The sequence below is a fragment of the Coturnix japonica genome, chromosome 2 (genome assembly GCF_054131305.1).
Source record: "Coturnix japonica strain WE chromosome 2, WE-NBRP24, whole genome shotgun sequence".
NCBI classification, from domain to species: domain Eukaryota; kingdom Metazoa; phylum Chordata; class Aves; order Galliformes; family Phasianidae; genus Coturnix; species Coturnix japonica.
This window is the reverse complement of record NC_140664.1, coordinates 116,951,194-116,968,309: the sequence shown is the minus strand read 5'-3', so window position 1 is coordinate 116,968,309 and position 17,116 is coordinate 116,951,194. Positions and strand designations below refer to the sequence as shown.

The 17,116-nt window shown below is 45.4% G+C and overlaps 1 protein-coding gene and 1 long non-coding RNA gene across 5 annotated transcripts; one reads left to right on the top strand and one right to left on the bottom strand.

Moving 5' to 3' along the window:
* Positions 1–704: 704 nt before the first annotated feature.
* Positions 705–4,500, bottom strand: LOC116653029 (uncharacterized). Its single transcript, XR_014943047.1, has 2 exons — positions 4,371–4,500; positions 705–1,059 (listed from the first exon to the last, which is right to left on the bottom strand). It is a non-coding gene; the product is annotated as an uncharacterized LOC116653029 (long non-coding RNA).
* Positions 4,392–16,412, top strand: C1GALT1 (core 1 synthase, glycoprotein-N-acetylgalactosamine 3-beta-galactosyltransferase 1). 4 transcript variants are annotated; one of them, XM_015853628.3, is made up of 4 exons: positions 4,392–4,527; positions 9,360–9,599; positions 10,329–10,996; positions 12,424–16,412. In XM_015853628.3, exons 2-4 carry the CDS (start codon positions 9,377–9,379, stop codon positions 12,631–12,633), a joined length of 1,101 nt encoding a protein of 366 aa, XP_015709114.2. In that variant the 5' UTR covers positions 4,392–4,527; positions 9,360–9,376; the 3' UTR covers positions 12,634–16,412. The 4 variants fall into 4 exon arrangements, with proteins under 4 accessions (XP_015709114.2, XP_015709112.2, XP_015709115.2 ...); XM_015853626.3 differs by lacking the exon at positions 4,392–4,527 and adding an exon at positions 4,909–5,027; XM_015853629.3 differs by lacking the exon at positions 4,392–4,527 and adding an exon at positions 5,075–5,224.
* The last annotated feature ends 704 nt before the right edge of the window (positions 16,413–17,116 follow it).

Here is a 17,116-nt window from a genome sequence, read left to right as displayed (position 1 = left end):
GTTTTGTGATAAGCGAATGCCATTTTGGTGGGCTGCATCAACTTATTTTGACTGAAAAAAGTCATAAAATAGTTACAGCTCCTACCTCTGACTTGTATGGGTGTAGCCCAAGGCATTCTGAAGTGGGCTTTGGGTGTTTAAGCAGGACAGAAACATCATAGAATCATAGAGTCACCAAGGTTGGAAAAGACCTAAAAGATCATCCAGTCCAACCACTCACCTATTACTAATAGCTCCCACGGGAAATGCTTTTCTTGTAGAATAATAAGGATGAGAGCATAATGCTATTTATCTTATATTTATAATCAAGACATAAAGATACTCAGAATCCTTTAATTTTGGTAATGAACAAAACACCTTTCCCTCGTGTTCTTTAAAACACTCTGTAAAATATCACCAAGATTCAGGGATTATTCTTCAAGTCTGCCACTCAAAGCATATCATTCAAGTTTTTGGCACCCGCTGAACACAGTGGATTGTTTTAAGTTAATTATTTGTTTAAAGCACATCTAATTAACATGGAGAAAGCAATGCAGAGATTGTATGTTGTTTCTAACTGTACAGATCAGTGAGGTGTATTATTGCATGGCAATTCCATTGTTTGTGCAAGAAACACAGCAAATTTAGTTCCTTATCATAATAGGAGGTCAGACTATAAACCAACCAGATGATCCTTTGGGTGAAAAAAGAAGGAGGTAATATACTTAAGCACAGATAACCCCTTTTTTTATTGTATTATAATTCACTTTTCTCAAATAGATGACAGTAATAAGGTAAGTTAGTTCTACAACTCTGTATGTGGTTTTAGTACCGTATGGACAGTACGGACCTAGCACCAAATGAGTGTGTACCTTCGCAAGTCAAGCAGGCGAAGGTCACGGTAATAAATTGAAACTGTTTGCTTTCCTGAAGGCCTTTGTTTCACTCTAGGATTTAGCATAGGCATAAATTATACGTGTACTTTAGCGATTCCAGCTTGCCAGCAACTACGATTTGCGGGTTCACATGCTCATGAAGAACTGGTAGTAAGTTCTTTAGAGAAGAATGATCTCACTGAATCTGAAAGATAAGAGGATTTATTTTATAATTAATATTAAGCAAATAAAACATAATATTTAATACTGTCATCTCTGTGAGCAAAAATGAATGGAGAACAAAAAAAAAGTAGCTTGCAGTTAAAAAAATATGGAAATTACTCATTTGTATATATTCCCATGGTTTTCCCCTTAACAACAAGTCTGCTTTGAAAGCAATGCCTCCTATTCTGTTAAGGTGACCCACAACATCAGAGATGGATGTTGGCGACATGGCATAGAAGTTGAACTTTCCCGCTAATATTCCTTCACATTTTGTTGTTGTGAGACAGATGGCAGCAGAAGCGCGGTCTGACAAATCGGTGTCTAGCGTGGAAGCGTGTATGAAGCAAAGAGGTGGAACTGAATTCCTCCATGCAGATAAAATGTCACCCACTGACATTCACTGGATATTTACGGAGAGCAGACAGTGGGTTTTGACACAGCGAGGCGGCGGGTGGTACATTTCAGCAGTGGAGACAGCAACATGAAAGACAAGCCACATTCCATACAGCCACACACAGCTGTCACACCACCAAATGAAGAGTACCTCCATCAGATAGTCCATGTGAATCAATGGATTATCATCAGGGAGCTATGTGCAGAGCTGAATATTGGCTTCAATGCATTGGAAACAGTGTTGGTCACATTGGAATATCCCGAAGTTTGCACCAGGTGGGTCCCATGAATGCTCACACAGGGAAAGAAAGAACACCATATGCAAGTTTGTCAAGACCTATTGAACAAACATGAGGTTGAAGGTGATATTTTGCTGGATCACATCATTACCAGTGATGAGACGTGGTGTCACCACCACGAGCCAGAGTTAAAACAACGGCCAGTGAAGTGGTGACGTGATTTTCCCATTGATTAAAAAGATGAGGCCTTCAGTTGGCAAAATGATATGCACTGCCTTCTGGGGTAGGAAAGGAGCTGTCCTGTTGGGTTTCCTGGAACTTGGAAAACCATTGACCCCCACCACTACATTGTGAGGCTGACTAAACTCAAGAGTCAGGCTAGAGAAGAAGACACCCCTTGCAACATGTTAATGCACAGCCCCTACCAGTTTGAAGACAGTGAAGGACATTATAAATCTTGTGTGGACTGTCCTACAACATCCACCATATAGCTCAGATTTGGCACCTTCTGACTTGCCATCTGTTTGGACTGAAGAAAGATGCATTGTATGGGCAACATTTTCTTAGCAACACCATTATAGCATCTGTGAAACAGCGAGTCACCTCTGCTGCTGCAGATTGTTACAAGAGCAGCATGTAGGCTCTTTTTCATCACTGGCAAAAACACATAGGTAATGACAGTGACTATATAGAAAAACGGCAGTGTTTGGGGGGGGGGGGGGGGGTTGTTTGCTTTTTTTTTTAATAGCTGAGAAGTTGCTCTATCAGATAGTGTTATTGTGCTCTTTTTATCTGTTGCAGCTTCCATGGAAATAAAAGTCTTGTGTTGACCTAGATAGGGAAATTCCTCACTCCTTTCCTGATGTTTTGCATAATGCCACGAAGTAGCTAATTTCCTTGTAAACCAAATTACTTAACATCATTTTCCCTCTCATTCATTCTTTGTTGGAGCAAACGTTGTGTGCATACTGATATTAATAGTCAGGCCATATCTGACCTTTGTTAAGTTACAGTTTTTTCAACCTTTGCTCTTTGAAATTCTCCCTTCAAAGTAGCCAAAGAATAAGATAACTCAGTAAACAAGTTGGTGTGAAAAAGCACAGCACCTCATGCACACGTATGTGATAGACAGACAGGCCATGGTCCCTGGCAGTAGCACTCCCACCACGCAAAACCAGACTTTCGGGTTTGCCCAGCAAAATGAAGTCTTGCGTTCAGCTTCATGGTTAAATACCTGTCAATATGAGACATTTTGAAAACTTTACCTATTTCAGAATGCTAAGGCACACCATGGGTATGGGTAGACAGAACTCCAATCTGAACCTGATGTGGAAAACAACATTAAAAAGGAGGAAATAGGGTGATAAACACACCTCTACCTCATCTGCTGCCTTCACCGATTCCATTGCTTCTGATACGCCACTCTAAAAGTAACACCTCCTATATATTTCCATGCAAACTACAACAGATACAAAGAGCACAACAGCACTGTTTGATAGCAAAACTCAGCTGCAAAACACTGTTTTTCAACCCAGTCCCAACTGTCAGCTGTGCATTTTAGCCTGCGTGCTGCCATCATAACCACCTTCATGGCTGTCCTGAACACAGCTTATCTTTCACATCGCCCTCATCACTGCTGATACGCACCACCCACCGCCTCACTGTGCTCACATCCACCATCAGGGCTCCATAAACGTTCAGCAAGCATCAGTGAATGCTGCTGGGTAGTGGTTTTTTTCCTCCCCACATGGAGGAATTCAATGCCATACCTTTGCTTCACCTGCACATCCTGCCCCTCTGCTGCCATATAACGGAATCACAGAATTATCAAGGTTGGAAAAGACCTACAAGATCATCTAGTCCAACCATTACCAATACTTCCCGGCTAAATCATATTCCTCAACACCATATACATTGGTGGGAAGGTTCAACTTGAACAATGTCACGGGCCCATAATAAGAGGCAGTACTTTCAGAGCAGCCCTTGTGATTTATGGCTGTTGAACACTCAGACTCTTCAAGCGCACTCGCCTCCCCTTTGCCCCTTCAGCAATGGAACTCGGGGAGATACTTTCACTTCTGGTTACTGTGTCAAGAACACAACAAGCAGCGGGGTGAAGGAATGCCGCTTGCAACACCGGAGACCGTGAGTTCGAATCCCCCTGTGGCACAAGTGGTAGAAGTGCCGCTCTGCTACACAGGGGCTCGAATCCCGGGGGTTGGACTCGATGATCCCTAAGGTCCCTTCCAACCCGCACCAGACTGTGATACTGTGTGATACCGTGAAGCAGGGCTGGAACTCTGACACGAAGCACCGTGAGCTCCTGCAGCCGGCACAGAAGCAGCATCTTGTGCAGCTGTGCCGAGTGACTCATGAGGGGCAGAGCCGAGGAAGGGCGCACCCTGTGCCGGTTTCAGAGCGGGCACACATCGATGTGCAGGAGGGAAAAGCCGCAAATTGAGCTAAATTGAACCCCGCTAACAGGAGCTGCGCCCTCGCCCTTTACGAAACTATAACCCTTATCTGCAGAACCCTGTTAACTTCCTGCTGCTTGTAAAACGCGCTGTAATTACAATGTAACGCCAACACCTTCTAAATCCGCAATTGTTCACCACGTTTAACCGCATTTCCCGACAAAAGATCCAGAGCTCAACGTCACCGTTGCTGGGAAGGCGGGCGGCGTTTGCACAGGGCGATAAGGAGCGATTGCGGAGGTCTCGGTCTCTAAGCAACCGGTGCGGCCGCCTCATGGCGATTCGGCAGCGCGGAGACTCCGGGCCGGCGGCAGCGGGTGGGCGAGGGGCTGCGAGGGGAAGGTAACAGCGGTATCAATAGTATCATAGTATCACAGTATCACAGTCTGGTGTGGGATGGAAGGGACCTTAGAGATCATCGAGTCCAACCCCCGGGATTCGAGCCCTGTGCAGCAGAGCGGCACTTCTACCACTTGTGCCACAGGGGATTCGAACTCTGGCCTCCGGTGTTGCAAGGCGGCATTGCTACCACTGCGCCACCGGGGCACAGCGCGGTGCGAGGGGTGGGTGCAGTGGGGGAAACGTCGCGCCGCCCCCCACAGACGACGCCCACTGACGAGTGTTACCGCCAAGGGTTAAATGCTCGAGTCCCGGCTGGCCGCGCCCCCCCGCTCTCTCCGCCCAATCCTGGCTCTGCAGGGCGGTGCTGGCCGCGGGGCGCCTGGCGGGTGACGCGGGGCGGAGGATGGTGGTGGTGTCGGGTCCGTGTGCGCGGCGCGCGGCCATCGGCTGCCTGGGGGTCGCGCGGCGGAGCGCGCTCCGGGCCCCCGGCGGCTGCTGAGGTGAGCGGAGCGCGGCGGGGCGGGGCGCGGGGCCGCGGGCGGGAGGAGAGCGGAGGGCGGCCCGTGTGGGCAGGAAGGAGCCGGGAGGGGCCGCCCAGGGGAGCCCCGGTGCGGGGACGGCGGGGAGCGGAGAGGCCCCGCGGGCGGACGGGAGGCGCTCGGAGAGCAGCGCTCGGCGGCGGCCGCGCGACGAAGGGGTACGGAGCTACGGAGCCGGGACGCGGCCTGTCGCCGGCCTGCGGGGCGGAGCGGGGCCGGGGGTGACCTGTTGCGTGCGGGGGATGCCGCAGCCGCTGCCTGACTGACTGACTGTGCCGCTTTGCCGGCTGTGGGCGATTCGACTGCGGGCATCCCGGTGCGGCTGTGCGACGCTGGGGAGCGGCCGAGCCGTGCTGGCAGGGAACGGACCTCCACAGAAATGCTTACGCCGTCAGAATGTTAAACGAAATGGGTTTGGGAAGTGAAACACGTCAGCTGTGCTCGGCTGACAGGGAACAGCCGCAGCGCTCGGTGCAGCGTTTGTGGATGTACAGCTCGATGCTAAAAACAGCGATGTGTGCTCCGAGCTTCTGGAAACGGCGGGTCTGACTGAGCAGGAAGCCTTCAGTGGCGTTGTACAGCTCTGTGCCTTCTGTGCTTTGGCTTTACCTGCCTTGTTGCGTCGCTTGACTGTTACAGGCACTGTATAGTGATCATCGATTCCATTGCCAGCGGTGCAGCCCTCAGAGGGCACTGGAGGTTGGACGTGCTGATCCTTGTGGATGCCTTCCAACGTGGGATAGATATTCTGTGACTCTCCATCCTGTGCTGTTTGCTTTGTGTTGGGGCCTCACAGCTTCCCATTCACTCCATAAGTAAAGGGATGCAGGGAAGAGCCAGCTGTTGACTATTGAATGTGTTTCCTCATGAAACAACGTTAGACAGTTCTTTGGTCTGCGTTTAATCCAACGTGTTAATTATAAGGTGTTCCTCATAAGCAGGTAGCAGAATGAGTGTGGCATCTCAGGCTGTGGTAAAAGGCTGCTCACTAGGAATGCAGAGGAGCACAGCAGTAGTGATGGTGGAACCATGGGGGAACCACGAATCTCATTAGAGGAATTAGAGATTAATGGTTGTGTCCTGTCACAGGACAGACATCGGCCCCATTGTGTGACACACAGCACGTCAGGAGGCTTCCTGGAACAGCTTACAGGGTTGAGAGGGGTAACTGCCAGCAGAGCATGGGTTGTCTTATGGGATGCGGGAGAAGAACATCTTGTGATTGTACAGAGCTTCTTACAGATGCTTAGACCAAAGGAGAAGACCAAGGTGGTTTGCAGAGTAACAGTTATAGGAAAATAGATGGAAAAGAGCTCCATCAAGCTGCATATCTAACTGTTGAGTTGGAAGAAAGGACTGTATGTTCATGTATGCATATTGAAGTCTCAGTGCCAGCAACAGGAATGATAATGTCAGCAGTAGGGACCTCAGTGACTGATGAGAGAGGGAGTGTCTAAGTGCCACCAGCCGGGTTGGTGACCTGGAGAGAGCAGAGCGGGCGTGTGTTGGTGGGTCTGCCAGCATGTGATTGATCGCTGCTGAGCATTGGGCTGGGCTGCTGAGTAGGTCAGGGGGCCTGGGCCAAGTATGAAGTGCAGCTGGGTGTGGGCACGATGCTACTGAGATGAGAGGATCTTGGAGCTGGCAGTGAGAGAGCTCAGAAGAGAATATGAGGCTTGAAGATTGTTTTGGAGGCCCATTGGTGCGTGTGTGTGAGAGAGGTGACTGGATACTTTGGTTCTCAAAACACAGATTAGAAGCCAAACCTCCAATGGCTGCTAAGTTGTGATGGAGTTTTAAAACATCCATCGTTTTGGCTGATGTGAATTAGGCTACTTACATGAGCGTGTAAGTAGATAAAGAGATTTATTTAAGCTGTCATGATGTAGTAATGGAGCACAAGTGTAAGCTTATAGGTAAAGGGTCTTTTTTTCCCTTTCTTTTTAAACTGCATCACTTTTTGAAGTCAGAAGAAGTGAAGATACAAGTAGGAATTAAAGTGTGGAAGCTGCTGCAGCTACTCTGTGTGCATCCATGGATTATTTCCCCCCCTTTTAAATACGCTGAAGGAAGGCATTGTTTTATCCTGGCACTCTTCCGTTGCTCATTCCAGGTTCTGAGGAGACCTTTGTGGTGATACGTGGGACAAGTTATAGCACAAAAAGATACCTTCAGAGCAGTGAGTGCTTTCAGAGTCACCAGTGCTTGTGTGTCCGGGCTTTCCCTTAAACTGTGGCCAGGACAGCTCGGAGGGCACCTCATTTAAGTCCCTGGGTTTTCTGTCCAAGTTTATGGCATATAAGACAAAGAAATAAAGCAGGACACGTTATATATGACAATATATGACTAAAAACTGTATGTCATGCTTGTTCATATTAAAGAACTAGATCTTAACAGCCACAAGTGTAACGATGTGAATCTGGTACAGCCTTTCGACCCCTGAGTTTTTTCTTCCATGTTTTAAGTTGCGTTTCCAGTTGTATTTCATTTTTTCTGGCAGTGTGGAAAGAAGGCAGGGAGTTCCATGGAGGTTGTGGATGCCCCGTCCTTGGAGCTGTTCAAGACCAGGTTGGACGGGGCCCTGGGCAACCTGATCTAGTAAATGTGTATGTTTGGTGGCCCTGCTAGGCAGGGGGTTGGAGCTACATGATCCTTGAGGTCCCTTCCAACCCGGGTCATTCTGTGATTCTAGTAAAGGCCCTGTCACATATTGCAGCTTCTCTCAGGTGAGCCAGGTGGCTTCTGGAGGCTCCATCCCAATGGGCACAGCTGCTTTCCGTGCTCCCTGCTTTCTGATCCAGAGGGAGGTCAGAGAGGCCGGTGTTGGGAGTGGGTGTTGCTGCAAAGTGATTCCTGCAGCTCGCTTGGGGCTGGTGCCTTGCAAAAGGCTCCTCACAGCCAGCAGGGGAAGTGCATGCGGGCTGGATGGGTTGGATGGTGGCAGTGGATCTTTGACCGGTGATTTCCAGAAGGAATTCAGCTCTTCTGTACATCAGCAGTGCTGGGTTTTCTTTCTGTGCTGTGGAGATGCTGATGTCACAGGGAGGCTGAAGGGTTTTGCAGTAGAACATCTGAGCACTTGCTCCTGTCTTATCCATGGAACAGAGCAGCTGATTGTGTAGGAAGTTCTGCCCCTTTTAAATCCAGTCCTGTTGCTCTGTGCATTCTGTAACCTTTTTCTGGCTCCCTACTTACTAAATTGGGTTCTGCTTCTTGTTAAGAATGATGCTAATGGAGGGAATGCCGTCAGCTCATTTGTAAGGTTGTGGCTTGACTCCAGTATGTATTTAAATGTCTGTTTTTCTGTGGCTTAGTCGGGAATTATTTGAACACATCTCAACCCCTTTCAGAGATGAAGATCTCTCAGGCCTCCATGGCCTGGAATTGGTCTGCAGGTGCTGAATACATATAAATTCATGACTGTATAAAGCTCATTTTACATAGGTGTAGATCTCATCTTTGTTTAAAGTTCTTACAGTGCTAAGCCAAGTCCTTTTCTTTTTGAGAAACACAGGTGTGGCCATAGATTAGGTTTTACATGACTGGAATACATGTTTTTCGACGTGTAGGAGTGGCCTTGAGGCTGATGTGTTTTGTTCTCTTCTTCCAAATACCTTCTAAAAGGGAGTGCTTCTTTACTGAACTTCTGATGTTCTCTTCTTCTGGAAGCCTGTCCTCAGTACTTTTAAAAGTGGAAGGAAAACTGCCCTGCTTTGAGATCAGAGCAGATTTACTGTTAAAAGTCTTCAATGTCTGCTTGTATTTGGTATCTGTTTAAGAATTCCTGTGATATTCTAACTGCTGGAGTTTAAGTACATCTCATGCCTGCACCCCACACAGTATCTCAACCTGCAGATTGCCTTGGATCATCATCTCTTTGCTTTTTAAGACTTAGGTCTTAAGCACAATTTTCTTAAGGCCAAGAGAAGTGAACATGTATTACCATTTTATAATTAAGCTGTTGCACTTCAAAGTATTCTTGTATAAATGTTGTATCACTATGGTTAAAAAAGAGCTTTCTATATGCACAGGCACTGTTGTATATTCTGTTTGACCTTTATAATTGTAAGCTAAACAATACACAGCTGGGCTTTGGCCCTAAATGTGTCTGTACTTCTGTAACCAGTTACATTGCTCTTGTACTTAAACTCCTGTGCAAGCCCACTGGGTATGGATCAGAGTTAGATTTGACATTTCTGCTTTAAGGTATTTTGTCCTTGATTTCTTCCTGTATGCTAGATTTATGTGTTGAGCTGCTTTAATCTCAACGTGTTTTCCATTTGTTTTTGACAGTGCATTACCTTCGGGAAATGGCCTCTTCTAAGTCTTTGATGAACCTTCTGATCTTCAGTTTTGGATCCGCGATAGGGTTTTTCCTGTGCTATCTCCTGTTTAGCATGATACTAGAAGAACAGGTTGAGATCCAGCCTCATATTCTTCACAATGATCCTCATGGTCAGCACTCAGAAGATACTGATAACAATCAGCTGCAAGGACAAATGAATTTCAATGCGGACTCTGGACAGCATAGAGGTATTTTGTTGCACCTGATTTATTATATAATAGGTACCCTTTTCATGCACCACAAACTGCCAAGTATTTGTATGAATCATTTTCTTTCTGTTTGCCAGTGTTCAGGTTACATCCAAATAACTTTGTTTTCTTGAGGTCTATTGAAAGGGGATTTTCTTTGCTAACATCACATGCATGATTTTTTGCACTTTCCCCTTGGAGCAGGTTAGGTGGGAAAAATTGCTTGCACTATAATGCATTTATTTCACAGGGTGTTAATAAGTAATTTATTATCTAAAGGTACTTAAACTGCAAGCTTTGTAAGGCAGGTTTGTGAATGTTTTGCTTGTAGTTGTAGAAAAGTGTTGCAAAGAAAACTGTTTTTGGTAAGGTTAAACAGTGATATTTTAGTACCTGTGGTCCAAATCTCACCACCCCTGGAATGTTCTTTGACATGAGTTAACATCTCTGTATGTGTCAAGTGAAAGTTTCTTTGAGGGGAAGCAAATGCTTTAGTGCTTTGGAAAACGTTATATTACATGTCTATTGTTTGGCACAGTAATACTAGGTTTATAGTATCCGATCTTACTACCACTTATAATTTACAAATAAGATTTAACAAAGACCTCCTGTCCTTCTGCATGTATTTCTTGAGTTAGAAACAGAGTGTTTGGGGAGAGCCTGCTCTCCTGCGTGTATTACAGTTCAGTCAACTCTAACGTTTGGGAATTTCCCTCTTTCTTTTTTCAGACGAGAATAAAAACGTTGCAGATGAACTCTATCAGAAGGTGAAAATACTTTGTTGGGTCATGACTGGACCGCAAAATCTAGAGAAGAAAGCCAGACATGTTAAAGCCACCTGGGCCCAACGCTGCAATAAAATACTTTTTATGAGCTCTGAGGAAAATAAAGACTTCCCGACAGTGGGCCTAGAAACCAAAGAAGGCAGGGACCAACTTTACTGGAAGACTATAAAAGCTTTTCAATATGTTTATGACCATTATTTTGATGAAGCTGATTGGTTCATGAAAGCAGATGATGATACGTATGTTATATTGGACAATTTAAGATGGCTCCTTTCAAAATACAGTCCTGAACAGCCAATATACTTCGGAAGAAGGTTTAAGCCTTATGTGAAACAAGGCTACATGAGTGGAGGAGCGGGGTATGTTCTGAGTAAAGAAGCTCTGAAAAGATTTGTTACTGCTTTTAAAACCAACAAATGCTCTCATAGTTCCTCTATTGAAGACCTAGCACTAGGAAAGTGCATGGAGATCATTAATGTACAAGCAGGAGATTCTAGGGATACAAATGGTAGGGAAACCTTTCATCCCTTTGTTCCAGAACATCTCTTAATCAGAGGATACCTACCAAAAACTTTCTGGTACTGGAATTACAATTATTACCCTGCTGTAGAGGTAAGTCTTCCATGATGTGTGTCTTACTGTGATATGATGTTTGAACTGACACTTTAATGGCAGCTAAACGTATTTTAGAAAATTTTGTTGTGTCATTGTTAGATACACCTGTGTTAAATACAGTAGTCATCAGCTACAACTGAGTTGGAAGGGCCTTCTGAAGGCCACCTAGCCCAGCTCCCCTGCAATGAACAGGGACACAACAGCTTGATCAGGTAGCCCAGGGCCTTATCCAGCCTCACCTTGAAAGTCTTCAGGGATGGGACATCAACCACATCACTAGGCAACCTGTTCCAGTGTCTCACCACCCTCACTGTAGAAGATGTTTTCCTTACATCTAACCTAAATCTCCCCTTTTTGAACTTGAGACCATCTCCCCTTGTTCTACCACAACAGACCCTGCTAAAGAGTCTGCCCCCTTCTTTCCTGTAGCTCCCTTTTAGATACTGAAAGCATGCTCTCAGGTCACCTCGCAGCTGTCTGTTCTCAGGCTGAACAGCCCCAGCTCTCAGCCTGTCCTCGTAGGAGAGGTGTTGGAATGACATCCCATCCCTCTGGTGTGTTGACTGTACCCAACAGTTTGGTGTCATCAGCAGACTTGCTTGAGGGTACACTCAACCCCACTGTTGAGGTCATTAATGAAGATACTAAAGAGTATCAGCCCCAGCACTGACCCCTGGGGACACCACTCGTACCTAATTTTGGTTGACTTAAGTTTCCAGCTTGACTATTTTGTTTTGCTCAGCCATTTGAACTTTCACTTTCATGGAAAAAACGGTCATTTTTCGTTTAGATTTTTGCACATCTTTGTATAATCTTATGCTCAGTTACAGGGTTACAAAGCATTGCCCTGAGATCAGCAATAATAAGGAATTTCCAAGTCTGAAAATAGCTAAATGAAAGGCAGTATCTCTGCAAGCTGCTTGCTGCTGCCTGGCTCGATTTTATGAAGTATGTAAAATGGTGATGATTGATGCCCTGTCCCTGGAGGTGCTCAAGGCCAGGTTGGATGTGGCCCTGGGCAGCCTGCTCTATCATTAAATGTGCAGGTGGGTGCCCTGCCTGTGGTGGGGGGGGTTGGAGATTCATGATCCTTAAGGTCTGTTCCAACCGAGGTCATTCTGTGATCGTGTGATTATGTAAAAGCAAAGAATGCCCTCTGGCATTAAGTGCAGGCAGCAAGTTTCTTCACCGACTTGATTACAGAGGCCAAATCCATTTCTGTTTTAGGAAAGATGCTTTGGCAAATCTGCCTGATTGATCCGTTTTGCTTGGCTAATGCTAAGCTTTGAAGTAAATACATCAATGATGAAAGGGATTTTTTTCCCAGGAAGTCAAATGTATGCTTGAATTCTTCCTACAGTATCTTTGATCCATGGCGTGCTCTGGAATTCTTGCTTATGATTTTGACTTGTTTTATGTTTTAGGGCCCTGGATGCTGCTCTGACCTTGCGGTTTCATTTCACTATGTTGATTCCATGACGATGTATCACTTGGAGTATTTGGTTTATCATCTCCGTCCATATGGCTATTCGTATCGGTACAGTCCTGATTCGGCAAAGAGCCTGGAGGAGCAGAACAAAAACGAAGCACAAGAGGATAATCCAAAGCTAAAGCAAAAAACTTTGGAGAATTAATTGGACTTTGAAGGAAACTGAAAGAAGGCAGTACGGTGAATAAGAGTCTTCTCAAACTCCTGCATGAAGCTTGTGGACTAGGATTATCGTGGTGATTCTTAGGTTGGCAGTACTACCAGTCAGTGTCTGTGCACAGAAAAGTCCAGTGTAGGCTCTGGCTGTTTGGGATAGTGTGACATTGCAGCCCTACTCATGAAGGTAGCGGGCCCTAGAACTGTGAAATGGGAGAAGGTTCTGGTATGCCGGTCCCTAGAAGAACTCGTGTTTAAAAGCATAGTGGACAGATTCAAAGATAATCGTACAGTATTTCTTTTTTCCCTTCCAAACGTTCTGTTAGGTGAGTTCTTATGCTCGAAATCTGACGTAACACAAACGCTTCATGATGTTTTTCTCCAGTATTCTCAGTATTCTGAAGTTACTGTGTGCATGTTGCCCTGTAAGGAAGTGAGAAGGGTAAATAATAGAGCCTCATATCTGCTTTGCCTTAATGACAGCCTGGTTGATAAGAACAGAGACACACCTCAGCGATCAATGTCTTCGTTATCTCAGAAATCGAATTCACCACTATGGATTATTTACAGTTCTTTACTGTAAGTATCTGTAAGCACAGAACAATCTGAAGTTACATCACTAGTGTCTTAGGGAGAAACCCAGGGGTAGTTCCTATTGGTCACATTACTGAGTGATGTGAGGAGACTGCGTTTGTCCACGGCTTTTTGTTTTAATTTAAATCAAGTTGCCACTTGCTTAAAAGGATATATAAATTCATCTCAGAACTCGGTAAGAGAAAGATGCTTTTTCATATGAAGGCTCTTCCCCTCCGTTGAACTTCCTCTGTAAATCAGGAAGGTTGGTATGTTAGCAAGGTTATGGTGGTATAAAATAACTCGGATTCAGATGGTGTTCGTTAGTTTCTATTCAGTTTTCCCATTCCTGTACTTGGAGATTGCGAAGCTCCCTTATTCATAGGATTTTACAGGTACAAACACGTACTGTTATAGAACAGCATCAAAGCTCATTTGACTGCTTGGCTTAAAGGACTTCATTTCCCTTTCCTGAACTTCTCCTCCATTCTTGAAGTTTCTTCTGCATCCGTTTCTCGTTGCTTTGTTCAGAACAAAGTGTCAGATGATCCCCGTGTCTCTCTGCTGAAGCTGAAGTATATTCAGGTAACGCAGCCTGAATGCAGCTGTCTTTCAAAGTGCATTAATCTCTCCACTACTTTCTGAGTATCTGCCTCATAAGTGACAACACTTTTCTTGGTGTGGAACAAAGCAGTTTTAATTGCTGAAGTGTTTTCAGAAGTTGGGTCTGTTTTACATATACAAGAACACAAAACTTTGTGGTTTTCACTTCTTCAAATTCAGTTAATAGAGCAGTTCAGGGGATGGGGCTAAGCTTGACATGCCTTTATTCCACACTTGAACAACATTTCCTTTTAGCTTTTTCACCTTCATCATATTGATGAATTTGGACATAACCTGATTACCTCCAGTCACTGCTTTGGAAAGGGCACATAGCGATAGCAGGCAGCCTTATATACTACTGCTGTCCTTCAGGGTGTTCCTGGGTGAGGGATGTTACCGTAAAGTACTGGAATCTGTGTTCCCCAAAGATAGTTGTGGCACAGATTGGGGTTCTGCCTGTGGTCCAGTTGTGAGGTCATGGCTGCTTTTCTGATGGTTACTCCGCAGCATAACGGCGATTACTGAAACACATGGAACCGAAACGCTGTATGTGGTGTCTCTGCCTGAATATAGGTTAGGTTCGTATGTTCAACCTGTTATCTTTCATGAGAAAGATTCTCCAAAATACTGAAAGAGATGAGCTTTATTTTATGTTGACTGACTTAAGTAGAAAGTTATAACTGTATTTGGTTAGAAAAAGGAAGAAGCCTCCAGTTTGCTCATTCACAGAATGCCTGATAGCTTCTTTCACTGAGATGCTTCCTTCTGCCAGCTAAAGGTGTATCCCACATGCCGTGCAAACAATAAGACTGTAAGATCCAATGTGCTGTTGGTAAGGCTGGTGGCACTGTTCAAACCTGCGATAGAAGTTCTGCACTACGCCAGGAAACTGTAGAACGAACCCAAGATCCCAGCACTGATCTCTTTGCCTTTCCTCTGGGGCACTATGATGGTCGTCTGCTCCCCAGCTGTGGCCTGTGGGCTTAGCAGAGCAGGGCAGGGCCTGGGGTGGAGTGGAGAAATAGAGGTGAGCAGCACGTATCTGCTAGTTCCATTTCTTTAGGGAGCGAGGCTGACAACGCACTGCCTTGTGACAAGTAGGCGGCCTATCTGGTGAAGTAAGAGCAGCCTTCTCTTGCGGTGCTCGCTCTTGCTTTGATTTAAAGTGTTCTGCTCTCAGGCCTGTGATATTAGTTCTTTTGCCTTTCTGGCAGTACTGCAAAGAAATACAAATGTTGTTTTCCTGTCGGTATCCAAATAGGCTCGAAAAAGTATTGATCTTACACTGCTCTCTGTTAATTGTAATGCAGCGGTGAGCTGATACCTCCTGAAATGAGCAGTTTGCATCTCATTCTTCAAAAGCTTAGATGGGCAAGGCTGGAATTTGAGCATATACTAAGGTATTTTCACATGCCATCTTACAGAACCATTGGCTGGTTATGATTTCACTCTCAGGTCTTCACGCTTTGTCAGAGTATTTACTGAGTGTCCCTGTTACCCCAGTGGGCTCCTTCAGTGGAGGATTCACCCTCCTGAAGCACAGAAGCGCGAGTCTCTTTGGCTCTTTGCGCTCTCGCTCTCAGATCTCTTGATATTATGAAACACAGAAACTTCCTTTGGTCTGGTTGTGATTCAGATGGTGCATCTAACGTTTATGAACTGGTTTTCTTGGAATTAGGAAGCAGCAGGCTTTTCTTAAACAGTTGTTTGCCCCCTGGATATGGGAATGTTCCTTAGTGTAAGGCAGTAACATATTAACCCTGCAGTAAGTGTGTTTTAGCTCAGAGGGAATGAGAGTGCCAAGCAAAGTTCCTAATTGGAGGACAGTGTTACATTTGGCTTGCAGAAAAAGACCAGATTTAATCTTTCACTTTGAGTTCATTCGTGCAGTCCTTATTGGACTTAGTGAAGGCGTCGGGCTGTGTGGCGGTAGCGCAGCCTCTCGTCTTGTGGGAAGTCTTTCCCCAACATCTTTTGCCTGTTGGGACACTGTCTTTGTTTTGCTCTGATGGGGTTATGTATTAAAATCACTTTTCTTTACGTATGTCTGTTTGTTCTGTTTCTGTTTCCAGAGTGTTCATGTCAGTGAGCAGCTGGCACACCTGTAGTGCACAGTTTGCTATCCCAGATGGGCATTTGCCTTTGTACAACTAAGAAAGATGTGGGTTATTTCTCTGCTGTCCTCCTACTGCTGCCAATAGTGCGCATGCAGACGGACACGGACCCTTCAGTACAGCACAACGAGGGAAGGCTGCTTTGTCCTTTTTCTGACCAGAAAAACTTCTGTGGGATTCCAAAGGTGTAATTTGCTTTAGTTTACCAGACTGTATTTAAAATGTTGTTAATGCTCTTAAAAACATAAGGAAATAAAATGAATATTGCTGCTGGACAGTATATTCCACTTATAACTCGTGAATGTTTCATTTTGCAGTTAGAGGCTGTTGTGTCCCTACCGACAGGTGTCAGTTGGTGACTTGTCTGATCACCATTACGATTTGTTTCTGGAATACCTTCTTTGAAGTGCCTTTGACCAATTTTTAGCATCGAAATTAAGCTCAGAATTGAATAAATGAAATAAGTTATCTCACATAACACCGCGTGTCTGTCTTCATTTGCCTGCCCTGTCCATGAGGAGTGTAGCATTACAACTGAATGCAATAAGAATATCTCCTTTGATTGTTTGTTCATTAGATTTGGTGGGAAGCTCGCTACGTTTTCTGTTACAGGTGCTACTAGCAAGTAGTAAGCTACATAGAGAACTTCACTGAAAGACAATGTTAAATGAATGCTGGTGCTGTGTTGTGAGTGTTAACGAGGCAGAACCCTGTTGTATTTGGGAGGGGGGAGATGTTGTAGGCTTTAACAAGGATTCGGGCTGTGACGTTAGTACCTCCCCTGTTCAGTCCCTTACCTTGTGATGTGTCTTGGGCGTGCATTTCAAACGTACACCCTAGGGAGGAGCGTAGACGAAGTGATTAAGGTATATAAGGTGCCAATTACTCCTAATAAATGCTATTTTGCCATCTTTCTTGCTGAGTCATGGTGGCTCTTTGGCCATAGCGAGGGTAACGCTAGAACCTGGGACAAGGGTTTGAACCATGGGTGCACACGGCAACAGTGCTGGCACTGGATCCACACAGGCAGATTGCTGTTCCTACCTGGTGCTGATGTTCAGCGTCTCCGTGCTATTGGAGCATCCTGAGTGAACTGACCGTAGCTGATGCTCAGAGATAAAGCAACGCTGTTCAGAATGGACCACGTTTGGCAGGAAATACCACTTGCAGAAGCTCCGCTGG

What these genes read in the sequence shown, in the direction of transcription:
- C1GALT1 (XM_015853628.3), top strand. Translation starts at nt 9,377, where the DNA reads ATGGCCTCTTCTAAGTCTTTGATGAACCTTCTGATCTTCAGTTTTGGA. An exon ending in GGACTCTGGACAGCATAGAG is followed by an intron (nt 9,600 to 10,328) that starts GTATTTTGTTGC and finishes TTCTTTTTTCAG; the next exon opens with ACGAGAATAAAAACGTTGCA. An exon ending in ATTATTACCCTGCTGTAGAG is followed by an intron (nt 10,997 to 12,423) that starts GTAAGTCTTCCA and finishes TTTATGTTTTAG; the next exon opens with GGCCCTGGATGCTGCTCTGA.